General features: G+C 41.6%; 1 protein-coding gene across 1 annotated transcript; it reads right to left on the bottom strand.

The window, feature by feature from the left end:
- Positions 1-3,032: 3,032 nt before the first annotated feature.
- akna (AT-hook transcription factor) lies at positions 3,033-27,475 on the bottom strand. The gene is made up of 21 exons (XM_072453245.1): positions 27,103-27,475; positions 19,070-19,595; positions 18,346-18,640; positions 17,481-17,555; positions 15,559-15,718; positions 15,120-15,211; positions 14,941-14,985; positions 14,450-14,559; positions 14,181-14,371; positions 12,086-12,150; positions 11,717-11,841; positions 11,446-11,595; positions 10,797-11,109; positions 9,288-9,394; positions 8,536-8,741; positions 7,497-7,626; positions 6,509-6,616; positions 4,577-5,610; positions 4,198-4,278; positions 3,578-3,676; positions 3,033-3,504 (listed from the first exon to the last, which is right to left on the bottom strand). Exons 1-21 carry the CDS (start codon positions 27,359-27,361, stop codon positions 3,392-3,394), a joined length of 4,284 nt encoding a protein of 1,427 aa, XP_072309346.1. The 5' UTR covers positions 27,362-27,475; the 3' UTR covers positions 3,033-3,391.

The following is a 27,475-nucleotide window of genomic DNA, read 5'->3' as shown; positions in this document are numbered from 1 at the left end:
CTCAGATGTAGTGAAGTAAAACGTACTTTTATGTTCTGACAGACAAAGATGAACTGCACCAGAACATTGGACACACACAGGTTTTTATCTGTCACTGAAGTCTTTCTGACACATTCCAGGCGCGAGCACAGATCGGTGTCTTCTGGACTGAACCGGTAAGACTTTTACTCCAGATGCCCATCCCGAAGAAACAAGCTGTGAGAAGTATTTTGGACACAGCAGAAAGCAATATCAAGCAGCTATTGAACCAATCACATGCGCTCTTGTGGTCAATTGACTGAACTGATCATGAGATGCTAATGCAATTTACAAATAAATCTCCTTTAGATTCTCTGTTCTGCATTACTACTTCTACTACATGTATTTCACTACTTCATGTATTTCACTACTTCATGTATTTCACTACTTCATGTATTTTACTACTTCATGTATTTCACTACTTCATGTATTTCACTACTTCATGTATTTTACTACTTCATGTATTTTACTACTTTATGCATTTTACATTGAAGAAAAAAATAAGTTTATTACCACAAAACATTATAGATGGATGTTTTCTCCTTACATGGTGTAATGTTTGTAACATTGCTATAATTAAAATACATATACTTTTTTTTGCAAATGTTTACATAGTAAACATTGTGCATTTTTTAATTCATCCAAACACAACATTTTTAGAAAAAGTACATTATTTAGAAAAGATAAAACATTATGGTAAAAATATCACAGTATAAAAAAACATTATAGACAAAGACTATTTAAACAGACAAGAAATATTAAGTTGATACAAATGTGCTAAATCTATCAAGTAACAAAACCCTAAGATTCATTTTGAGAATTATGAATCCTGTTTTCATCAGTGCATTTCTAAACAAACAAACAAACAAACAAACAAACAAACAGAAGACAAGCTGCCTTTGAGTCAAATTGGTTTAGCTCCAGAAAAGTGGGAATGTGATAAAATATAAACCGATTCCAGCTTTATTGCAAGATATACTCTAGAAAGAGAAATACAATTCTGAATGAAATGAATTTGAAATAAAATATTTCTAACATGTGAGTCCACGGATTCAACAATCAATATGCTCAAAATTGAACGGCTCAACATCATTGGTGAAGAGGACAAACCCCCCTGAGAGAAGCGTGATCGTAAGAACTGAAACATAATCATCGTGACTATTTTAGAAGCAAAATTAAGTGGTTTCAATTCTGGTCTCCAAAACAGTGCACCTGCATGTAAAGTGCTTTTATGTGGCTGTTTACAGTCAGTGTGAGGTCAGCGGCGTGTCAGTGCCGTGTCAGCGCCGTGTCAGCGGCGTGTCAGTGCCGTGTCTGTGGCGTGTCTGTGGCGTGTCTGTGGCGTGTCTGTGGCGTGTCAGTGAGATGTCAGTGGCGTGTCAGTGCGTGTGAGTGAGTGTGCGTTGGTGCTGCAGTCCTGATGCCAGTGTTTGGACCATGTGTCTGGACGTGTGTTTCATGCTCCGCGCGGCTCTCAGGGCTCGGCTCAGCGGCTCGTCCAGGGAATAGAGTGTGTCTGTGGGCACAAGGCGGCTGGACCTGCCCTCCCTGAGCCTCCGGAGCCTGGACCGGACCTCGCTCTGGGCCTCGCTCGGAGTGAGGGACGGGCGCACGGGCAAAGGGTGAGCGCACAGCCTGAGGAGGACAAACACACATCAGATATCATGTTTAAGATTCAACAATATTGCAATGATATTATGTAATAAATTAAGTATGGCTGAGGAATTCCTAACAAATACACGCCATTTTCTGTTCAGCTTCATGTTATAGGATTAAGTGTGACATCACAAGTCCAAATGTTCAGAGCAGAAATAGACTTTGTCTGGGCCTCCTGATGAAAGTGAGACAAAAGCGGGGAATAGAAATCACTCTGCACAAAATAATACCAATTGGTGTAAGTATTTTTAGGCTTAGAGGAAGACTAGAATTTAATGATTTGTGCTTTATTCAAAACCCTGGAGCATCTTAAAATCACCAAACTGCCATTATAATGAAACGGACTGGACCCTTAAGTGAGAGTGATGACTTAACACTTAAAACCCCCAGACTTTTCACCATAGACATATAAAGAAGTTTTTCACTATTCAAAAGAGTGGGTTAGTTATTTTGTTTTAATTAATAATTGCTATGACAACTAGGGCTGCAACAAACAATTAGTTGTTCATCAGGACATTTCAAATACATTTTTAATCCAATAAAGGTTGAAATGTGTTGACTTAAGGCTTCTAGATAGAGAATATTTACGAATAACGTGTAGTATTGAGGAAACTCTGAAGTTTTTACATTTCTGCCACTGTTTTAGAGCCTGTAGAGGCCAGATAACGATTACGGTCATCTGATGGCAATGGTCAGAAGCTTTCATCCGTCTGAAACCCATGGACACTTCACATCAGATAATAATATACTTTAACTGGAGGCCATATTACCAACACTGAGCAGCATTTATAGTTCTAATATGATGCGACATTCAGCTTCATAACTCTCAGCACGGTGGAGCATTAAGTTGAAGAAATGTTGAATTCCAGACATTTCTGTACACGTTTTTTAGAAATGGGAATCTAAATTCTATATTGCATAAATGTCATAAGTACATTTAAAAAAAAAGGAGTGTAGTACTTACAGCAGAGGCTGATGAGGACACACAGAAACACAGGGCACTGCTCCGTCTGAGTGGCTGAAGGAGTCTGGAAACACAACACAAGTATGACCAGGACTGAATACCAAAAAAAATGCAAAAAATAATAAAAACAAATTAAATTAAATAGAACAAAATTAAATAGAATAAAAAAGAAGAGAAAATAATAGAATAATAATAATTTAAAAAAAAAATAATAATATAAAATATATTTAAAAAAGGGATACCTGGTGCTTTTGACATAATCTTACTACTCCAGCACTTCAAACACAACAGATTTGCAGAAAACTTCCATACAGGATCTTCTTTAATAAGATAAGATAAGATAAGATTAAGATATTCCTTTATTGTCCCACATGGGGAAATTTCATTGATGCAACGCAGGAAGATACAGAGGTAGATACAGAAGAAAAGAACAGATCACTTATAGGAAGTTTGAAAAACACTCTCAGTAGAAGATCTCTTATAAACAATCTTATAATCCTGACATTGCTATAATTTGATCATAAGCACTAGTACCTTTTTTTTTTTTTTTAAAGGTTTTTCAGAAGGGCTGCATGTCAGAATATTAATCTTGCAAAACAATAACAGCACCACGTTTTTCCTCATGAATTCCTCGTTCTGCCTTGTTTTGGGCTTGGTTTAGTATCAAGCTTTTAATTAGAAACATTTGAGTAAATTAGGCAGATATAGTTGTCATTTAAATCAACAAATCGTGTCTCGAAGTACATCAAAATATCACAGTATGGATCTCATCTCACATTTTTGTCCGTCCGGCTCAGCTCTAATGTTCGGGCCGGTCTCAGCTGCTCCGCACAGGCCGCAGGGGTGACAGCTTTTAACACCTCCATCTTCAGGAAAAACGTGTGATTTAGTATAGAGAATGTGTGTATTCAGAACTGTCACCACAGAAATCAAACTTACCCCTGGACCTCGCTCTCCACTGACACTCGGGACAAACGGGACACTCGAGACAAACGTGAGCCCTGCCGTCTCCGTCTTCAGTTCTCTCTGAGCTGTGTCCTGGAAGTGTAACTCAGGTTTAACTCTAATCTAACAACAGAAGGTCTCGTGCTACTTTCAGGTGCAAGTGGGGCAATTAAACACTTTTGTTTGTTCGTTTAAAATAAATACAACTACTTTGTCTTTTGAATGAATTACATGTGGGACACACATTTTATTAATTAATATTTAAATATTATTATTATTTGTCTGTGTTAGCTGTTATTTTTTTATGAAAAGAGATATATATAAAATGTCACAATTATTTAATCATAAGGCCAAAAGGAAAAAGAAGTCATTCCAACTCAATCTATACAACAAAAACCCTAAATTTGATGTTAAATTAACTTTGTATTCATACACTTTGATTTCATAAAGCTGGTCACATACGATCGTAAAATTGTTATGTTTCTTCACACAATATAATGAAACATTGTCACATCGCTAAAATCTAGCTTGATTTGTTTTCATATTTGACAAACTTTGGTGACCCACAGCACTTGAAAGCAGCAGCGTTGTCCCTGGAATAAAGCGTTCCTTACTCTGGTGGTCGTGGACAGTCTCTGGGTGTGCGCCGCGCTCAGCAGAAGTCTGTGTGAGTCTGGACACAAGCTGAGACAAACCTGGAACAGTACAACATTTACACAAGGTTTATCATGTTTTATTTGACTTCATACGATAAAACACTGTGGCAAATGTGTTGAAATAACAAAAGTGATTCAGTATTCATAAATCAATAAGGATCAAATACATGTTAATTTAGCACAATATGTCTCCTTTAAAAACACAAGAGTATTTCATGGCTTAATCTTAGGCTTCACTTGACCTCACTTGGCCTTTGTGTGTGGACTTTGCATGTTCTGCCTGTGTCTTTAAAAACAGACAAGAATGTATGTTAAATTAGGAGAAAAACAGACTCACAGCTGTCAGTTTGTGAGACACTGCTGGACACTGCCCTCCTGTGGTCAGTTGGTGATACATCACTGGACACTGCCCCCCTGTGGTCAGTTTGTGAGACACTGCTGGACACTGCCCTCCTGTGGTCAGTTTGTGATACATCACTGGACACTGCCCCCCTGTGGTCAGTTTGTGATACATCACGGGACATTGCCCTCCAGTGGTCATTTTGTGAGACTTTGCTGGACACTGCCCCCCTGTGGTCAGTTTGTGAGACTTTGCTGGACAATGCCCTCCTGTGGTCAGTTTGTGAGACATCACTGGACACCGCCCTCCAGTGGTCTGTTTGTGAGACTTTGCTGGACACTGTCCCCCTGTGGTCAGTTTGTGAGACACTGCTGGACACTGCCCTCCTGTGGTCAGTTGGTGAGACATCGCTGGACACTGCCCCCCTGTGGTCAGTTTGTGAGACACTGCTGGACACTGCCCCCCTGTGGTCAGTTTGTGAGACATCACTGGACACTGCCCCCCTGTGGTCAGTTTGTGATACATCACGGGACATTGCCCTCCAGTGGTCATTTTGTGAGACTTTGCTGGACACTGCCCCCCTGTGGTCAGTTTGTGAGACTTTGCTGGACAATGCCCTCCTGTGGTCAGTTTGTGAGACATCACTGGACACCGCCCTCCAGTGGTCTGTTTGTGAGACTTTGCTGGACACTGTCCCCCTGTGGTCAGTTTGTGAGACACTGCTGGACACTGCCCTCCTGTGGTCAGTTGGTGAGACATCGCTGGACACTGCCCCCCTGTGGTCAGTTTGTGAGACACTGCTGGACACTGCCCCCCTGTGGACAGTTTGTGATACATCACTGGACATTGCCCCCCTGTGGTCAGTTTGTGATACATCACTGGACATTGCCCCCCTGTGGTCAGTTTGTGAGACTTTGCTGGACACTGCCCTCCTGTGGTCAGTTTGTGAGACTTTGCTGGACACTGCCCTCCAGTGGTCTGTTTGTGACATTGCGTCCTCGTCTCTTCTGCGTCGGTGAACAGTCGTTTGTCTATCAGAACAGAAGAAGAGACAACGTCACGTTTAGTATCTCAACATTTGGACCGTTCAAGTATTTTATCTTCTATTTATTCAAATTGGGAATAGAAAGAAAGAAAAGCATGGATAAGTTTGTGTCGTCCACTAGTCGTTGGGGCTGAACGCTGTTTAGTTAATGAATCATTTGATGGTGTCTTAGTGGACCAAATGTATTATCAATCAACTCATTATTTATAATATGGATTTTTATGCTCAACAGCAGAAAGGTGAAGATGAGTCGAGCGAGTAGCTGTCGTTTTGGAAGTGGAAGAGTTTAATCTGCATTTTCATCGTTTCACTGATGTTGTTTATGCGCTGTATTTCTCTGTATGTACATTTTAAAATTACTTTGAGCACTTTTGCCAGGGCCGTGCCTTTTTTAGTCGACAGCAGCCCTACAAGCAAAAACATCTCCATGGAGACTGGCTGACCCTCCACCAGGACAAGTGACATAGTGCACCTTTTTTTGTACTATTATTTTCAGGTTAGAAGAAAATTGTCAAGAGGAAAAAAAGAAATGGTTCAATAAAAATACAGAAAAATAAGTAAATACACAACCAAAATCATAACCAAAAATAAATCTATAAAAACAACAGGAAACATACAAAAAAGAAATTACTCAAAACAAGAACCGAAAAATGTATAAATTAGAAGAATAAGGCGGGGCCAGGATTCTAAATAAATGAAGGAGAAAGCAAACCATGAAATAAATACTAAATATTAAGGTAAGAGCAGGAGAAAAGAGTTAAACTAAATCAATGCATATCATGAAAAGTGACAACACAGATTTAAGCTTGTATACTTTGATTCCACATTCTGACTCTTTTGCATGATGAAGACGAGCTAAATAAATATCGATATGAAGAAGAGACCTGCTGATGGTGGAGGAGGGGGAGAAGCGTCCGTCGTCTCTGACCCTCACAAACCAGTCCATGTTGTCCCTCAGACGCAGCACTTCAGCCTGCAGCTCGCCAAACGCCCTGACACACAGAACAGACCGGTAAACGGCGATCATATCCATAACGACTCATTTCAAAAGTGTCGTTAGTGAGGAGCGCACTGCAAAAAGTGAGGAGTTTGGCTTCACACTGCACCGCACGCAAACCCACTACTCACGCGTCACAAAACTGCCCCGACGCGGCTTCTGGGTGAGACAAAGAGGCACATGAAGGTTTATCTTTTCTGGATTCAAGTCTGAGTTTGGTGTGCGCACACTAGTACACGTAAGTGAAGATAAAGCAGAATATTTTGTTTTTTATATTTTGTGCTGGATACTTCTATTGTCATTGTATCTGTTTGGTCTGGAGGAAATCGGAATCAGGACTAAAGGACTAAACTTAGAACGTTAATAATTCTAAGTGAAGCATTGAAATAACTTATTATGATTATCATTTATGAGAAACATTTATGAGAAACAGCACAGGATTTTGGCATATTTAAGCTCTAAACACTGTTATTCAGACATGAGAGATATTTCAACCTGGGTATTTTAACTCAGTGAGAGTGAGTATATGTATGTCAGTATTTTTTCCCATTGTCACGGCAACAATATACAGAAACAGCCTTGATCAAATGTGTCTTGTTGAGGTTCAAGTCCCAAAAAACCATAAAAGTGCCGAAATATCACTTACTGGATGTCTCTTTTTCAGCAAATTTTGTAATAGTCTTAATTATAAATGATACACTTGATATTTTAGTTTTGCATACCTCCTATAGAACAATTTGATATACATACAAACATATACATTATCTCTAACTTCTAGGTGGATTCAAATACATCATTGGCATTATAAAGTGCAGAGCAGGATCTAAGTTCATCAGAATTGTACAAGAGTGTAACACAAGCCAGGATCCACTTACTCCAGCCTTTCCCCTCCCCCAGTGTTTGTGGCTTTGAGAGGGTCACCATGGCGAGGGGAGGAGGGGCCACAGGAGGAAAGGGAGGAGCCAGAGGAATGGTCACGTTGGTCCTCTTCAGATGTAGAGCTGCCTGTGAAATGAGAAATGAGATTGTTAGTTCTAGTAGACATGACAAATATAAAACAGTAACGAATGCACAAGTATATCACATTTTGCTCAGAATAAGCCACGTTATGTATCACCAGTGTTTTTATTGTCCTTTAAACATGCTCGTGTACCACTGCTTTGGCGTCTCATGTTTAATAAGTTTATGACAGTTTTTTACGATTTTATAGTTTTGACTTTATTTGGTGTATTTATACCTGTCGTACATATAAATTATTGATTGACACCAATCGAGTAGATATTTGTGGAGAAAACATTGAAAATTCTGTAGACAATGACAGGAAGTGACATCACATTTGGGACACTCATTCCACACTCAAGTTTATGCAGAATTTACACAAACATTAATTCAACAAAATGAAGTCGCTTCTCATTGATTTTTATTTATCAAACAAAAGAAATGTGACATTTGAGTGAAAGTGAAATTGTAAACCTAAAAAATGTGGGATTTTTTATTTTTAGCAAAATTCATAATACATTTATTTAGTTATTCCATAAACAGGATTAATCATACAAGTGTGAGTGAAGCTAAGTAAAACTCCAGGTATGTTTTTGATGAGGGAAAGTTATCACATAGTTTCACAAAGTCAAATTTGCATAATATCAATCAAATTTAAATGTTTGTATTATTATTTTGTAAATGTGTGCACTAAAAAGCAACAAGTATGCCAAACAACTCTTCCAACGTGACTGCAATCATTTCAACATCAGACGTTTTATGTTTCCAGTCCAGCCAAAAGAATAACGAACCTGCAGAAGTTAGTTAGATCTTGGATTTAGAACATCTCCAAAACAAAACCACACATTTGATCAAGAACGTCAACATGAACAGGAGCTCAGATTGTGATTGCAGCCAGCTCCTGACCAGACTGACCGTGCCTGCTGTAGTGTCCACACAGACCGTCTGTGTCTGCTCTGCGTCTGCCTCTGAGGAGCTGCGAGCAGGAGGCTGAGGAGCTGCGTCTCTTCTCCCTTCTGCGGCCCCTCCGGCTGGGCTGTGGCCTCACCGCCGGCCCCTCTGTGCACTGCCGACTCAGTGAGGGTCCAGGGGAAGGACTGACCAGGGGCACTCCCATGACACTGGAGGAAAACAGAATGACAGACCAGAATAACCATAAAATGCTCTGTAAAGTGGTTGGGTCTCGATTCCTCAAATAATGTAATCAGTCGTTAATGAAGGGGAAATTTGGAGACTTTCTTACAAAAACAATTACTTTTCGTTTGTTCACTTTTTATTTTTGATTCGATTTAACTGTAGCCTTTTGAATAGCTTAAGCTTGATATTCTAACTACGATATTATCATTGATTTATAATTTGGGGGTTTTATTGCCACCTCTAATGGAGCTCCCATTTCCCAAAAATTTCCCCAGAGGCTTTCTGTATTTTTTTGTTTTTTAAATTAACTTTAAGTTTGCTTGGGGCTACTCAGGTGTGTGGTAACTAAAGAAATCTGTGTCTGAAACTTTATACATTAACAATCAGCCTCTGGAATGCATTTTAACTCTTAATATTAGATTTTGTTCTATGGTTTATGGCATAAATAAATGGGGAATTTACTCCTGGAACCACAGCAGACTTTGAAGTTGCTCTCCATTTAAAGAGCTACTAAAATGCCGCCTCCTCACCCTGGTGGCTCCCTCTGGTGGACTGGACTGGTTGCTGCAGCAGGCGTCAGGCGACTTTCCTCTGAGCCCAGAAAGCCACTGTCCGTCTCCGGGGAAATCAGTCCATCCTAAGACACAAAGTCAAGAGTTACAAGAGTAATGACTGGAAAATGATGTCTGTTGAATTGGAATGTCGTATATCTTCCTCTCCAACGTTTGCTCACTCAACAACAAGACGGATGAACTGCTGATGAGAAGAAACAGAGTCTTTTGTGCTTCACAGAGAAGTGGCTCAGCAGAGAGCAGTGCTGGAGGGTTTCCAGCTGCTACGCGCCGATACACAAAGGGAACTCTCAAGGGGAAAAACATGAGGCGGAGGCATTTGTTTCTTCATGAGCGCCTGGTGTTCTGATGTGACTGTGATCGCCAAGCACTGCTCTCCTGCTCTGGAATATCTCTTCATTAACCACAAACCATTGCACTCGCCACAAGAGTTTGCCTCATTGATTCTGGCCGCTGTTTACATTCCACCTAGCCCGAACGTGCAGGAGGCAGAGCGCGTTCGTTGACCAGGTTCTGAGTGTGGAGTGGACCTTCCCTACTCCTTGTTTATTTCTTATCTTAGGGGACTTTAACAAGGGAAATCTGAGCCATGAACTACAAAAGTATAGTTGAAGTCCCGACCGGAGAGCAGAACAGGCTTGATCACTGTTACGAAACCCTCAGTAATGCCTTTCACGCCGTGACCCGAGCTGCCGTGGGCTTTTGAGATCATCTCATGGTCCACCTGATGCCTACGTAAAGACAGAGGCTGAAGCTCTCCAAACCTGTAGAGAGGACTTCTAAGAAGTGGACCAATGAGGCAGTGGAGGAGCTACGCACGTGTTTGGACGCTACAGACTGGGACGTTTTCAGAGTTGCCGCAGATAATTTGGATGAGTACACGGACACTGTGGCGGCATACATTCGATTCTGTGAGGACAGCATTATACCATCACACACCAAAGTCACCTTCAACAATGACAAACCCTGGTTCACACCAAAACTGAGAAAGTTAAGCGCTACAAAGTTGCCAAGTATGGATTTAGCAGGGAGGTGTCGGGAGCAAGATCTAAGTACGTCTGGAGCAGAAGTTCTCTGGAGCAGAAGACAACCCCGCCTCTGTGTAGAGTGGACTCCAGCTTCTCACCAACTACAAGCCTGAGCCCCCTATGCTGCAGACGACTGCAAATTGGCCGAAGAACTGAACACCTTTGACTCAAGGTTTGATACCCTGGTTTGAGACTGGACATTCAAATTTGTGCAGAATCCTAAAATATTAAAACATTAAAAATAAAAACAGCCAGAAGACCCATTAGCCAACTGCATATTACAGAGCGTGATAGACGTTGGCCAATGGAACGAGTGGGTGAGAAAGACTTTGCATTAAACAGAGAAAGCACCAAATAATCTGTTCAAAACATTAGCTTTGGTAGACCTTACATCCAATCCACTTATATTGAACTAATTTAGCCAAAAGCCTCTTCAGACCTGAGCTCGCCTCTGCTTCTTCCTCTCACAGGGCAATCTGTGGTCCGTCGTGTGCAGAGCTTCCCTCGGGCTACTGCTGGGGGACGGTCTCACCGTGGAGCCCCGTCTGCTGGGACCACGGCTCAGTGCATGAGGCTCAAAGGTCAAAGGTGTACTGGTGCAGGGAGCGCGCTGCGGAAGATCCCAACTGTGACTGGACCTTGCTGGACTTGAGTGAGCGCTGTGGTCTGCTTCCCTGTTATCGAAACCAGAAGAAAACATACGCATTTTAACTTTGGCCGACAATGCTATTGTAAATTGTTTGGGGATTATCCTGGTAACAGAATATATTTCACAATCTGCAAGAAACAAGTAAAGGTTCAAGTAAAGCCTAACACAACCTGCACAGTAGTTAGAGCAATGATGTCCCATGTGATACAAAAAACTAACTGCTGTGTGGATCTAAATTTGTACGATTTAACTGCAGGTTCAAGTTCAGGATCCAGTAGGTTAAAAAAGGTTATAAACTATTGGGTTGCCTAGGTGACAGTGACTTTAACTTACAGTGTCAACATAATATACAGAAATACAACCATTTAGTCATTATAAAAACACTGACTTGTTTCATATGGTCCAATTTTAAAACTTCTTGTTGTGTCTTAAAACTGACCTGTTGTTAGATCTTTGTGGCGTTTGAGTGTTGACCTTGGACAGCCTCTTGGCCTCTTCGTATTCACACTGTGGACCTGCTGTTTCGACGGGATGGTGACAGCTGAGCTCTCGCACTAAAGGCACACAGACCTCTTTCAGGCTGAGGAACCTGAGGAATGAGGTGACAGTGTGAGATCAGCCGTGAGGTTATAGCTTCAAAATATATGTACAGTCTTTTCAAATGGTTTAGAGCAGGTTATGGAGAATCTGTTGTGTTTCTGCTCACTCACAGTTCGGTGTGGTCCGGCTCACCATGTCCACCGCTCCACAGAGGGTCAGGTAAAGTGGTTTGGGGTTTGCCCTCTGGAGCGGCTGTGGTGAATGGAGAACCAGGCAGAACAGAGGCAGATGGACACTGAAAACACACAAAACTATTGTTATATTTATTCACACTAGCAGAAAGTATGAACAGAATAATTCACATATAGAACACAGCAAACCAAAGAAGGTAAAAGTCATATTTTAATACATTTAACATTAAACTGAAGACACTGAAAACACTGTAAAGATTTTAGTAAAATATTTCCTGACAAAAATGAATGAGTCCAAAGTATGTTATTGTTTGAAAGGACTTTAAATGAAGCCACTCGCTGGCTCACCTTCTGCTGGTGCAGTCTGTGAGCGACGCCTCTCACTGAGGAAGACGAGGAGGAAGCAGAGCAACCTGAGAGTGGGACAAAGGAGTCAAACCAGGACAGATAATAGAGACTGAAGTATATCAGGGTTTATGCCCACATCAGCAAGTCATTTTAGACTCATTTAATCCAGAAAATGATTAAAGCAAAAATCTGATCAAGAAGGCCCAGCAGAGGATGTACTTCCTGCGGCAGCTGAGGAAAGCCAAGCTTCCAGCAGAGATGATGGTGCAGTCTCACCTCCTCCATCACCGTGTGGTACGCTGGAGCCACACCCAGGGACAAACAGAGACTACAGTGCATTGTGTGCTCAGCTGAGAAGGTGATCGGCTGCAGACCTCAGGCAGGAGGCTACGGTCCATCCAGACCAGAACCTCCTGCCACAAGAACATCCCTCTGCCGTTGGACTCATGAACACTTCTTAAACACTCACTTTAACTACAATTTAATCAATCACTCTACACCGTTCACTTTCTGCACTACATCTGTAAATTCAACTGTACATTTTGTGTACATAGTAAGCCTATTTTTATTTTTTATCTTATAGCTTATTTTTATTTTATCCTATAGCCGATTTTAATTGTTTTTCTTTTTTACTTTATATACTGTAGGTTGTTTTATCATGCACCGTATCACCAAAGCAAGTTCCTTATGTTTGTGAATTCTCTTCACTGGCAATGGCTATAAACCTTTTCTGATTCTGATGTTTCCACCCTCATGCTTCACAGTAGGGACGATGTTCTTGGGATGGTACTCATCCTTCTTCTTCCTCCAAACACGGCGAGTGGAATTTATACCAAAATGTTGGTCTCATCTCACCACACAACTTTCTCCCATGAGTCTTCTGGATCATCCAGATGGTCATTGGCAAACTTCAGACGGGCCTGGACATGTGCTGATTTAAGCAGGGGAACCTTCTGTGCGATGCATGATTTTAAACCATGACGACGTAATGTATTACCTTTGAAACTGTGGTCACTCTTCAGGTCATTGACCAGCTCCTCCTGTGTAGTTCTGGGCTGATTCCTCACCTTCCTTATGATCATTGAGACGCCTTGAGGTGTGATCTTGCATGGAGCCCCAGTACGAGGGAGATTGACAGTCATATTTAGCCTCTTCCATTTTCCACAATTCCACAATTGCTCCAACAGTTGATCTTTTTTTCACAGAGCTGCTTGCCAATTGCCCCGGAGCCCTTTCCAGCCTTGTGGAATTTTGCCTCTGGTGTCTTTTGACAGCTCTTTGGTCCTGCCCATGGTAGTGAGGTAATTTGGATTAATAACTGGAACAGAGGTGAACTTTTTAAAGGCAGACTAACAGGTCTTTGAGAGCCAGAATTCTTGCTGATTGGCAGGTGTTTAAATACTTATTTGCAGCAATAACATACAAATAAATTATTTAAAAATCATAAAATGTGATTTCTGGATTTTTTTAGATTGTCCTTCACAATGGAAATGCATCTACATTGAAAATGTAAGACCCCTCCATCATTTCTAAGTGGGAGAACTGGCAAAATCACAGGGTGTCAAATACTTATTTCTTCACTGTGTATTTGGTGGAGCTGCATCGATTTTCCGACAAGTGAGCGATTATTTCTATGGTATCCAATGTGACCAAAGGCTTCTAGAGAGGAAATATTTATAAATAAAGTGTATTATTGATGAAAATGTTATTTCATAATACCACTAAAATAATGCCACAAAAAGGTCTTTATGCATGTGCTTTAAAGTCTGTTTGGTCCAGATTATGATCATAAAAATACAATTTGGATTATCATGTTTTCACAACCTCTGAAACTTGTCTACGTTAGTCGATTAGCAGCACTAGCATTTATCTAAATTACAGAAAGTTTTATTTCATGCATTTCAACCAACATGTGTCGCTTATTTCATATAAATTAGATTTTTTTTTACGGCAGCTGAGTAAAAAAAAAAGAAAGAAAAAGTTGTGTCATATTTATTTTAATGATGTGTTATAATCAAAAGGATTTTAAACATGACAAAGTCTTGCATGACCTTTACAACTCTCCCTTTATGTATGTGAAAACGGTTGGACTTACTGTGCTCTGGGACCTGCACCGCAGCGTGGCTGGGAGTAGGCGGGGTCTGGAGAGGTGGAGGGGGCGGGTAATGGTGCGTGGGCGGGTCATGGTGAGTGGGCGTGGCAACATTGTACAACTGCTTCTGCTGAACCTGCTCCTTCAGCTCGTCCATCTGCTGATCACACTGGAAGATCAGACTCTCCAGCTCCCTGACAATCAAACAAGACAAACATCAATAAGTTTACACTAACTTTTCAATGCACGTTGTTTTTTTATTATATATTTACCGCTCGGGGTCAAAGTTGCCCAAATGTGCACCCTCCCTCTGTAGTCGCTTATGTTCCTCCTTTGCAAACATGTAGCATCTTTCTAAGATGTCCAGCCTTTGAAGCATCTTCTGGACAATGTGTGGAGAAGAAAGAGAGTCATCAAGTGAAAAGACAAACAACACGGCATAAATTACTAATCTTTTAACCCAGTGATTATTCTCCAAAAACGAGCTGCAGGCAGTTTACAAGATCAAAGGGGTGTCATTACCTGATTTGGCACGTTTTTTTAATTGCACATGCTCAGATACTTAAGTCCTGAGGTTCATTTTTGTTCCATGTTTGTTCCATGTTTATTTTTGTTTATCAACTCTTTTTGAGATAATATACCCAATCAAAACACAAATACTAGTAATCTAATGGTGAAAGAAAAGTATTATTACATGCTTAAAACCTCATAAAAATCAATGATGTAGAATACTGTATCTGACAACATATTCTGAAGTGTTTACCTCCATCTGCTTCTCCGTCTGCAGGCTCCTCCCACAGGCCTCCACCTGCAACAGACACTTCAGCTTCAGATCAACAGTGTGGTCTAAAGTTCAGATATGAGCTAAAACAGGCTACGGTTTGGGTTTAAGTTAGACAGGTAGTGACCATGGTGAAGGTTAGGATCAGTTAAACCACTTACATTTTGTAGAAACATCTGAGCCTGTGAGCGCAGTGCGTCAATAAGGTCTGAAAACCTTCTCACTGAGGAGGATGTGGAAGACAGAGGACTTTCTGTAGAAGAAACAAAGTCATAAAAACAAACACGACAAAAACATGAAAGTATACTGCAAATTATTCTATACTTCAGGTTCTTTATAACAGATTCATTATTGTTTCAAGGGAAGCTAAAGACACTATTATTCTGGCAGTCAATGAATTAAGATTGATGCTGCACAGTATGCCAACTATATATTGTATAATGGAGAATATTCACAAAACAATATTCTAATCTAATCACAAAATGTATTCTTGTGTCATATTGACAGAATGAGCTTTGTGATTAACCTCTTTCTCCTTAACTTGATTTTTTCAATGATTGCTTACAATTAATCCTAAAAGTTGTTTTGAGCTGTACGCACTGTGCTGTTGGTGCTGTGCTCTGCTCTGTGAGGAGGACGAGGGGCTGAACTCTGCTCTCTGAGGATGAGGGATGTCCAGGGTCACGGGTCTGGAGGCCTGTGTTCTGACGCCGCAGTGCAGAGGCAGCCCGGGTTCAGGAGGATCTGAATACAAGTTCACCTGAGAGCAAACAGAAGGACATGTCCAATCACGGGAACCAGGGGACTGCAGGGTGTATGAAACTATTTAGGAATAAAGGTATTTCAACACCCTGCAATTTTTTCTAATTCTCGCACTTAGAAATTATGGAGGGGTCAGGGAATTGTCATTGTAGGTGTGAGAGAGAGAATCTTGATAAATAAGGAAATCACAGACGACATAATGTATGATTTTCAAATAATTCCTTTGCATGTTATTGCTGCAAATAAGTATTTGAACATCTCCCAATCAGCAAGAATTCTTGCTCTCAAAAACCTGTTTGCCTGCCTCTAAAAAGTCCACCACAATCCACTTATTAAACTGAACTAGTCGCTGCATAAAGACACCTGTCCACCCCACAAATCAGACTTCAACTACTAATTGTAATGCAATTGACAAGCAGCTTGGTGTAAAAGATCAACTGTTGGAGCAATTGAAGAAAATGGAAGAGGCTAAAGATGACTGTCAATCTCTCTCAGACTGGGGCTCCATGCAAGATCTCACATTGTGGGGCCTCAATGATCATAAGGAAGGTGAGGAATCAGCCCAGAACTACATGGGAGGAGCTGCTCATCATGCATCACACAGAAGGTTCCCCTGTTTACGTCAGCACATGTCCAGGCCCATCTGAAGTTTGCCAATGACCATCTGTATGATCCAGAGGAGTCATGGGAGAAAGTCATGTGGTCAGATGAAACCAAGATTTTGGTATAAACTCCACTCGCTGTGTTTGGATGAAGAAAGATGAGTACCATCCCAAGAACACATCCCTACTGTGAAGCATGAGGGTGGAAACATGCTTTTGGGTGTTTTTCTGCAAAGCAGAAAGGACAACTGCACTGTATTCAGGAGAGAGTGAATGGGGCCTTGTATTGTGAGACCTTCAGTCAGAGCATTGAAGATGGGACGTGGCTGGGTCTTTCAACATGACAATGACCCGAAGCACACAGCCAGGATAACCAAGGAGTGGCTCCATAAGAGGCATATCACGGCCAGACTCCAGACCTAAATCCAATAAAAAATCTTAAGAGGGAGCTGAAACTCCAAGAGATGATCAATCTAGAGATGATCTGTGTGGCTGTGTGGAGGAGCTGGCCAAAATCCCTTCTGCAGTGTGTGCAAATCTGATCAAAAACTACAGGAAATATAGAACTCTGTAGAACTGTAATTGTAAACAAGGCTTCTGTACCAAATTAACACTGATTTTCCCAGGTGTTCAAATACTTATTTGCAGCAATAAATTATCTAAAAATCATCCAATGTGATTTTCGGATGTTTTTTTTTAGATTCTGTCTCTCACTGGGGAAATGCATGAACATTTCAGACCCCTCCATCATTTTTAAGTGGGAGAACTTGCAAAAGCACAGGGTTTTCAAATACCGGTATTTACTTTCCTCTCTGTATATATTTCTTATTGTTTCTATATGTTTTTAAATTAATTTGCCTGACATTCTCAAGCTCACAGGTGGTGGTATGGCCTTTCGTCTGCAGTGGAAAAGAACTGAAGAATGAAACTGTTGGTAATCTTGCTGGAATAAGGTTTGTAAATTTAAGATATTTATGAAATTAAATAGTTCACTTTGAAAAGATTGTGTCTATCATGTTTAGAATGTTGGACTGTACACAAGTTAAAGAAAGGATCCAATCTTCAGTGTGTCACATGAAAAAAACAGTTTAGATCAACTCAAGTGCACTTCACAAACACAAAGCGACTCTAGATAGTGACAAATGAGCTCCGCATTACCTTTGCCTCCAGACGCAGCCGATCGATGGTGGTCGCAGCCTCAGCGCACTTCAGTTTCAGCCTGTAGTTGTCCTCCTGCAGAGAGAGGGAGTTTAACAAAGAAACCTATTCCAAAGTCTTAAGTCAGAGACGCCGCATGTATATTAGCATGTTGAGATAAATGTACAGTTGCATTCCAAACAACCAAAGGTGTTTATTTCAGAAGTTTGATCCAAGCAGTGTGGGTGAGAGCTGCAAATTCTGTTTTCCATTATTTAAAATGCTTTACGTTGTAGTTTTATTCATTATGTATTGTAAACTTCTGTCTAAATACCTAAATAGTCCTATTTGGTGAAACTAATGAGATAATATTAGATACATAAAGACGTATTAAGTCTGAATTGAGAAGAGGATTTGACAATGCCATTTAAACTGAAAAGTTCATCCATCCATCTTTTTCCGCTTATCTGGAGCCGGGTCCCAGGGGCAGCAGTCTAAGCAGGGACTCCCAGAGTTCCCCCTCCCCAGACACTTCCTCCAACTCCTCCGTGGGGATCCCGAGGCGTTCCCAGGCCAGCCGAGAGACATAGTCTCTTCAGCGTGTCCTGGGTCTTCCCCGGGGCCACTCACCCTATCTCTAAGGGAGCGCACAGCCTCGCTGTGGATGAAACACATTTCGTCCTTTTGGTCATTACCCAAACCTCATGACGAGAGCTTTGCCTTTCGACTCAGCTCCTTCTTTACCACAACAGCCCACTGCACCGATCCGCTTTTCCCTCACTCGTGAATAAAACCCTGAGATACTTGAACTCCTCCACTTGGGGCAAAGACTCCTCACCCACTACTGCTAAAAATTGATGAAGCCCTTCTCAAGTGTAGATTTTACCTGCAGCTCATTCATCAGAGATATGGCCTGCTGTCTGGACCTGAACTCCGGGGGGAGAATGGAGAGCGCGGCTGGGGTCTCCTCCTCGCCCTCGGGGTCCGATCCATCTAAAGGGTTGAGCAGGACCGTTGTCACGATGTCGGCCGGGGACATGTACATCAGACGAGGCTCGGGAGACAGAGAGACACTCCTCAGGGGACACCGGCTCTTTGGGGGAGTGTAGCCGTCTTTGGGGAATCGAACTCTGGGCTCCACTTTGGATAGGTCAAACCGGTGCATGCTGGGAACCATGGGGCTGGGAAATAACAAGACCCACAAAAGAAGGTAACAAGAGGGTTGTATTCAAAGTGATATATTAAATCAAGGTATGCGCTTTAATCAATGTTATAAAGTTTACTCATGCTTTGACGACACATAAAACAATACTCTGACACATTGGAATTCCACTGAAATTAGTTAACATAAAGAAGAGAAGTGCTTTTGTCTGCTTTACCATTATAACCTATGAGGGCTACAACTAATGATCATTTTAGCAGTCGACACATTATTGGAATAACAGCACTTAAAATGCAGCAGTATAATATTACAGACAATAAAGAATACTGACACGTGCACAAGACATGGTTTTTAAAAGTACATTTTGTGTAACATGTCTCCTTTAAATCATCAGTCAAACACTAGGTTGTCATGTGATGTGATAATTGATGTGAGCGTTCTGCATTACCTGAACAGAGCAGCCTGGTTCTGTTTCTCCTCTCTCTCTGCACTGGGTTTACTACGACAGCTGGACTTGGACGACCGTGGCCTGGCTTTGGGGAGAATTGTAGTGCTTAACCTGGTATCTTCAGGCGAGCTCGGCCTCTTCTGGGTCACTGACATCTTCACGGGGATCTTACTGACAGCCCCGAGCTCTTTCAAAGTCCTTGTTTCAGTTTGTGGATTATGGGACTCACAACTTGGCTCTGCAGGTCGAGGGCTAGACTCGGAGGAACTCTCTGACCAGATTTCGGGGAGGGTTTCCTCGATTATGCGCGGGCTGCTGGCCAGTTCCTCCGGGCTGATGAGGGGCAGACTGGGCGCTCTGGAGGGAGTGTGAGGCTTGGAGTCCAGAGGATTTGGGCGATTCTGAAGGGTTAGATCCTCATCCAAACACTTGGTAGGAGTGTGATAGTACTCCGTTCCCTCCTCTGAAACATCCAGGTCAGTGCCAAACATCGCTGGACTCGAACCACGATCCAAGCCTTCATCAGCTGGAAGTCACAACAACAGACGTCAGCCAAAGAAACTAGACTTTACTCTTGGGCTGTAGTCGACTAAAGACATGCTCTGTGAATCGACTACAAAACCTCTCAAAAAGGAGTACAATCCCATGGAAAAACTACAGAGAAGAAAAGTGAAAGGTCAGAACTGTCCAGTCACAAAACTCCAGAAAACTCACTCCTTTCTGCTGTCATGTTCTTAATAAAGTCATCAGTCCCTGTCATGGAATAAATGCATACTTTTAGAACAGAGCTGCCAACCCACAACTCTATTGTATTACAGCGCACCTCACAAGCTAACTAGGCTAACATGGCTAGCAGGCCCGATGCGGCGGACCGCAGCTCTTCCCTCTTTATTCTGCTGAATGTGTATGCTCCACCGGGGAGTGATATCACCTTCTATACAGATATTATGGACCTGATTGTAAACCACTCTGAGGGACCCTAATCTGTGGGGCTGATTGGCACATTCGCATCCAACCTACATTAAACGTGTCGAGCTCAAGAGGCACTGGCAGAACAATCAATAGGAAGTTCTGTGATTTAATGAAGAATATAGGACTGCTTGAAATCTGGAGGGAGATGAACCCTAACACATGCCAATATACAATTTTTTTTAATCCACATGTAATCTATTCCAGAATAGACTATTTCTTTGTCAGGAGGACAAATCAAAAATCACTGAGGCAGATATAGGTGCAATAGATTTAAGTGACCATGCTCCTAACTACATTAGGAGGAAAGACTAAAAAACACACTTTGTTCAAGGAAAAATGTCAAACGACATTAAGATTTATCTGGAGGAAAATGATACTTGGAAAACTTCCCCACACATCCTCTGGGATACTTCTAAAGCAGTTTTGAGAGGAAAATTATAGCCATAGTCTCTGCAAAAAAGGAACAAAGGGAGAAAAAGCTAAAAGATCTGCTTTAAAAAAAAAAATTGCTGGAGGTGGATCATGCCAAGATGGGAAGTCCTCAGATGCTACAGGAAATTGAAAAAATAAGAGGAGAAAATAATGACCTGACCTCACAGAAAAGATTTTAAAAAGGTGCCAAAAAAGATATTATGAGAGTGGATCAAAATTGTCTAAATTACTCTTGGAAACATAGAAAACAACAAGCTGAAAGAATTTTTTTTAAAATACAGGCCAGGCAAAATTATGTAATCATAACCAAATAAGACCAAATTCAATCAACATTTGAATCCTTCTATTAAAACATGTCTCTAAAAATTCCAGGATATAAGGAGGATGATATCAAATCCTTTCTGAACGCCCTCAATTTTCCCGTTGTATCAGAGGAACAATATAAAAAACTAGAAGCTGAAATAACAGTTCGTGTTCACCAGATGGTTCACCTAAGAGTGAAGCTTTAAAAGACACACTTACTCCTTTCCATTCAACAACTTTTAACTGGACACTCAAGAAAACCGAGACCCTCCTAGTCATCATATCCCTAATACCTAAAGATGGGAAGGACAGACTCGAGTGTTCCTCATACAGACCTATTTCTATTCTGAATGTGGACTATCATATATACACCTCAATTATGTCCAAAAGAAAATAAGACGATCCTTTTATACATAATGAATCATATACAAATACAACAAAACAAAGCTGTGATGATTCGTTTGGACGCTGAGAAGACTTTTGATTCTGTAAGCTGGCTATATTTATTCATAGTGCTAAATACAGTTCAAATTGACTATATAATTCTAAAAAATATTGGAGCTCTTTACAATAGCCCAACATCAAAAATGAAAATCAATGGTCATCTGACAGATCCACTGACTCTGGAAAGAGGGGTGAGGCAGGGCTGTGCCTGCATGGTCTCCCCTTCTGTTTACTTTGTACTTTGAACCATTGGTCCAAATATATTAGACAATAAAAAACAATTCACAGTGTTACATTTGATGGGATGGAAAATAAAATTGCCTAATACGCAGATTATGTGTACTTGGGCCTTAGGACCTGCCATGGACACAATGAACAGTTACCTCTGGAGCATTCTCCTGGCGGCAGCGAAAAAGGCTGGATGACATTGACATGATGGATGAAATTACATGAATGTCTTGTCCTGTGTTTTGTAAGTTTACCTTTAAATAAAAATCGAAATAAATAAAATAAAGTCATCAGTTGAATAAAAAAAATTGACCAACTAAGGCACCATCGAAAGATACGTCGACTAAATAATTACACTAATTGAACTATTCTCAATAGTAATCCCTCCTTTGTCCAGGAGTGGTCCAGAGTAGGAAAAAGCCACTAAATGTTACCAATGTTTTTAAAAAGCAAGACGTTTCAAGTCATTTTCAATCTGACGAAAGTGACTTTTGGATGGGAAGGTCTCGATAACTCAAGAAAAATTACTACATGGATGCATTTTCAGGAGCCTGTGATCAATACAAGTTCTTGGTTTGATATTCAACAACAAAAAAACGGACTAAATGGGATTCCAAAATGTTCCTCATTTTATTGCGGGGCGAGTCTAGTGTTCCGTGTTCCAAAGCCCTAAACTTCACCAAAATAATAAATAATAATAGTGAAAATATAGCCGCAAGCGGCAATGATCGGCCCTCGCCACGCCGCCGCCACACCGCCGCCACGCCGCAAGAGGAGGGGGCGCTAACGCGCCCCAATTGTCCTTTTATTACGCCTACTGCTGAATCTGTGACGCTGTCACATCTTCTCCCCTTTGTTTTACCATCAAAAAGCTATTTTATTTTGAATTCTTGGCAAAATGTGCGGCTTTGCCGCACAGACACCGTGACTCTTTGAATGAAAATGTGGATAACTTTTGATGGTCCTGAAGATGAGTCTCACCAAATTTCAGGTTAATATGTCTAACGCCCTAAGAGGAGTTTGTAAAAGTATAAAGTGTAAACATGTTCTGGCGATTTCCCCATTGGAATAACATGAAAGGTTTCGGTCATCGTTACGGCAACGCCATAACAATTATGACATGGGTCTCATTGACTTTTTTGATGGGGATGCTAAAATTGAGTTGTGTGTCAAATTTCATATAATTTCGCAAAACTAAACATTTAACCTCCATATAAAATCTGTAGGGGGCGCTGTGGCGCCAAATGAATTTATTTCACTTCAAGTAGGTTTAGGGCAAAGAGTTTAACAACTGATTCTAATTTGACGCAATTCGGACTTTATCTGCGCAAACGGCAGAAATTTTAAATATGGGAGATTTCTGAATTTCTAGCTACAGTTTGCGGCTTCGCCGCACCGAGACCGTGAGAGGTATCAATGTAATTTGGATAACTTTTGATGTCCCACTCCTCAGTAGCATTTTCACCAAATTTCAGCTTTTTAGGGCCAACGCCCTGGGAGGAGTTCGTAAAAGTACGACGTTTGGAAAAACTCCGAAGTCATGTTTAGCCATTTTTGAAGCAATATGGCCGACATTTGGTTCGGGGGACGGCGTTGCCGTAATAATATTTTTTACTTCTCTTGTCACCATCTACCTCTGCGCCAAATTTCATGATTCTACGATCAGATTTTTTTTGGGTCATTTCCCATCTCTCAATGCATTTTTGGTACATTTGGGGGCGCTGACGCGCCAATTTTTTTTATTTTAGAAAAGGGAAATAGCCAGAATGTAGAGAGGCACGATTTTTAGAGGTGTGAACATTTTTGTGACTTTTCGTCAATGTTCACTGGGTGAAAAATAGGGGGGTTGGTCCCGGGAAGAAGAAGAAAGAAAGAATATTAAAGCCGCAAGCGGCATCCAACGGCCCTCGCGGGCCGCCGGCCTTCCGACTCTGCGCTTTCGACTTGATAAAGATGGCGCCCTTATTGTGTGTTGAATAAAAAAAGAACTTGACAGACGGCGACACATTGGACATGGCCAATCCAGTGCAAATGAACACAAGTGTCAGTCAAATTTGCTGCGCCGCCGCACAGAGACCGTAGCACTTGGAATAAAAATATGGATAACTTTTGATGCCCCGCTTGTGTAGATGATTTTCCCCAAATATGAGCTTGATCGAGCTATTGCCCACAGAGGAGTTCATTAAAGTGTGAAGCGTAAATGTGAACATTTCAGAGATTTCGCTGTTTTCCCATTTCTGACATATTTTTGCGGGTCCGCCACACAGAGACCGTAGCACTTAGAATCAAAATATGGATAAGTTTTGATGCCCCGCTTGTGTAGATGATATTCTCCAAATATGAACTTGATCGGACAATCGCCCTAGGAGGAGTTCGTTAAAGTGTGAAGCGTAAAAATGTGGTGATTTGAGCAATTCTATGATTTTCCCATAACGATAACATGGGATGTTTCTGTCATCGCTACGGTTACGCCGTACAAAATATGACTTTGGCTCTCATACTTTTGTGATCAGGATGGCAACTTAGAATTTTGTTCAAAATATCATGTCATTTGGAAAAACTCTATTGTTTATAGGCCACTCTGAAGGCCAAATAGTCAGAATTCTGGGAAACGTTTGCGGCTCCGTCGCACAGAGACCGTAAAAGCTATCCTTAAAATTTGGATAACTTTAGATGCCCCACTTGTCTAGAGGACGTACACCGATTTTGAGGTCGGTGGGCAAAACGCACTAGGAGGACTTTGTTAAAGTGTAAAACATAAAAATGTGGATATTCGAGAGATTTAGCGGTTTTCCCATAGGGATAAAATGGGAGGTTTATGTCATCGCTACGACTACGCCGTAAAAATTAAGGCATTTGTCTGATTGGCTTTTTTGATCGCGACGCCAAAATAGAATTTTGGGTAAAGTTTAGACAATTTTGGTAAAACTAATTTTTGACCTTCAATGTTAATTTAAAGGTCACTCTGTAGGGGGCGCTATCGCGCCCATTTCAATTTTGTCATCATAAACTGGTCCAAACTAGAAAGTTGAACAACTGATTCAAATTTGGTCCTAATCGGACTTGTTTTGATCAAATGGGAACAATTTTTAGATCTGCAATATCCCAAAATAAGTTGTCCAACTTTGCGGCTGCGCCGCACACAGACCGTAAAAGGTATCTCAAAAAATTGGATAACTTTAGATGCCCCACTTGTCCAGAGGACGTCCGCTGATTTTGAAGTCGGTGGGCAAAACGCCCTAGGAGGAGTTCGTCAAAGTTTCACGTGAACAAAATGGCTAACACAGCGTGTTTTCATTTTCAAAGGAAGATGGCGGCCATAGGGTAAGTCTGGGGGCGTGGCCACAATAATATTTTTGTTTTTTGTCCTCACAAGAGGAATGCGTGTTCCGAATTTCGTAGCTTTACGACAAAGTTGACCTCGGGGCGTCTCCCACAATGTATTTTGACTTTTGTCGGTGGCGCTGTCGCGCCATTTTTTAACGAAAAAAAAAATGGCCCAGAAAAAACAAAATTTTTCGCCGATTTTGAATTTTGGGTAAAGTTTGGTGAGTTTTTGAGCATGTTCAGGGGGTCAAATTAGAGCTCAAAAAGCAGAAGAACAAGAAAAATAATAAAAATAATAATATTTTTAGCAAAAACAATATAGCCGTTTCCACTATAACAACAAAATATAGCCGCAAGCGGCAATGATCGGCCCTCGCCACGCCGCCGCCACGCCGCCGCCACACCGCCGCCACGCCGCAAGAGGAGGGGGCGCTAACGCGTCCCAATTGTCCTTTTATTACGCCTACTGCTGAATCTGTGACGCTGTCACATCTTCTCCCCTTTGTTTTACCATCAAAAAGCAATTTTATTTTGAATTCTTGGCAAAATGTGCGGCTTTGCCGCACAGACACCGTGACTCTTTGAATGAAAATGTGGATAACTTTTGATGGTCTTGAAGATGAGTCTCACCAAATTTCAGGTTAATAGGGCTGACGCCCTGGGAGGAGTTTGTGAAAGTCTAAAGTGTAAACATGTTCTGGCGATTTCCCCATTGGAATAACATGAAAGGTTTCGGTCATCGTTACGGCAACGCCATAACAATTATGACATGAGTCATTGACTTTTTTGATGGGGATGCTAAAATTGAGTTGTTTGTCAAATTTCATATAATTTCGCAAAACTTAACATTTAACCTCCATATAAAATCTGTAGGGGGCGCTGTGGCGCCAAATGAATTTATTTTACTTCAAGTAGGTTTAGGGCAAAGAGTTTAACAACTGATTCTAATTTGACGCAATTCGGACTTTATCTACGCAAACGGCAGAAATTTTAAATATGGGAGATTTCTGAAATTCTAGCTACAGTTTGCGGCTTCGCCGCACAGAGACCGTGAGAGGTATCAATGTAATTTGGATAACTTTTGATGTCCCACTCCTCAGTAGCATTTTCACCAAATTTCAGCTTTTTAGGGCCAACGCCCTGGGAGGAGTTCGTAAAAGTACGACGTTTGGAAAAACTCCGAAGTCATGTTTAGCCATTTTTGAAGCAATATGGCCGACATTTGGTTGGGCGGACGGCGTTGCCGTAATAATATTTTTTACTTCTCTTGTCACCATCTACCTCTGCGCCAAATTTCATGATTCTACGATCAGATTTTTTTTGGGTCATTTCCCATCTCTCAATGAATTTTTGGTACATTTGGGGGCGCTGACGCGCCAATTTTTTTAATTTTAGAAAAGGGAAATAGCCAGAATGTAGAGAGGCACGATTTTTAGAGGCGTGCAAATTTTTGTGACTTTTCGTCAATGTTCACTGGGTGAAAAATAAGGGGGTTGGTCCCGAGAAGAAGAAGAAGAAGAAGAAAGAAAGAAAGAAAGAATAATATTCCGATGCGAAAACAATGTTTCCCATTTTTCAAATATCATAAACTATACATTTTCGGAAAGCGCTCGCGCTTTCCTACCTCATGGTGTGGGTCCCTGGTCACTGACGGGTACTTTCGATAATTTTGAGTGGGCTCCGCCCACTTTGTGTTTTTGGCCCTCTATACAGTAATAATGTTCAATTTTTGCATTACATGCTTATATGCACGGAACATGCAAGAGATGGGGAACGTATTCGTGAGCTACTTAGCGCAAATGAGTGCTTTATATGGGGATGACGACCGCTTCGCGGTCGTCATCCCAATGTAAAGTGCTCGTTTAGTGCGAACTTTTGCACGGGCTTCGCCCGTTTACAACGGTAATGTTCCATTTTCCTACAACTAATTAGTATGCACGGGGCGTGCATGAGTGGAGGAGTGCGTTAGTGAGTGTTTGGAAGTGGGCGAGCGCTTCGCGCTCGATTTCGTGTGCACTACATGCGCACTTTCGCAGCCGTGCTTCGCACGGCCTTACGAGATTAATAGGCCTCTCGCCAGCTTGTGGCGCTCGGGCCTAATAATACATTGTCCATAAAACATCTGCTTAGAAAAATGTAAAACACTAAGCTCTGCCCTGGCCATGTAAATGTGCCCCATGTGAATCCAAACATTAACATTCGTCATTGTCACATCCTATTGGATGTACAGTTACAGTATTTAACAAATATAAATCTAGATGGTTAATCACATGATGACAAGCAAAAGTACCGTAGTATAAAATGTTATCAGACTTGACAACACTCACCATCGCCCTCTGCAGGAAGTGGACTGAAGCTGTGCAGGTCCTCTCCACAATGAGGCCCCAGTCCCAGCTCGTCCTCCCTGAGCCCAATCTGACCCAGAGCCAGCTCCAGGGCCTGCTCCAGTCCGCTGTGCTGCACCTGAGCACCGACAGCTCCCTGCTCCTCCTCAGACGTCTGACCTGAGGCGTCTGAGCTGGAGAGGGAGCGGCCGAGCGGGGCCGGTGTCCAGAACAAGCGTCCGGGCGTCTTGTGTGTCTGCATGGCTCTGCTGCAGGCGTCAGCTCGGTGCAGAAGGGCAGCGCGGCGGCATCACTCCACACTCCAAGGTCATGATGGAGGTCGAACGCTCAAACACTATCTTCAGGTGAGTCACAT

This window comes from Eucyclogobius newberryi, unplaced genomic scaffold, assembly GCF_026437365.1.
Source record: "Eucyclogobius newberryi isolate DKJ021-1_F unplaced genomic scaffold, fEucNew1.0.hap1 SCAF_2, whole genome shotgun sequence".
Classification (NCBI taxonomy): Eukaryota; Metazoa; Chordata; class Actinopteri; order Gobiiformes; family Gobiidae; genus Eucyclogobius; species Eucyclogobius newberryi.
The sequence above is the reverse complement of the archived record's forward strand: the minus strand, read 5'-3'. Positions and strand labels throughout refer to the sequence as shown.

Excerpts from the sequence above, each read along its gene's own strand:
- akna (XM_072453245.1), bottom strand. The coding sequence starts at position 27,361 with ATGCAGACACACAAGACGCCCGGACGCTTGTTCTGGACACCGGCCCCG. Across the intron at positions 14,372-14,449 it reads GGCAACTTTGACCCCGAGCG|GGAGCTGGAGAGTCTGATCT; the intron begins GTAAATATATAA and ends TTTGATTGTCAG. Across the intron at positions 5,611-6,508 it reads CCCTCCTCCACCATCAGCAG|ACAAACGACTGTTCACCGAC; the intron begins GTCTCTTCTTCA and ends CTGTTCTGATAG.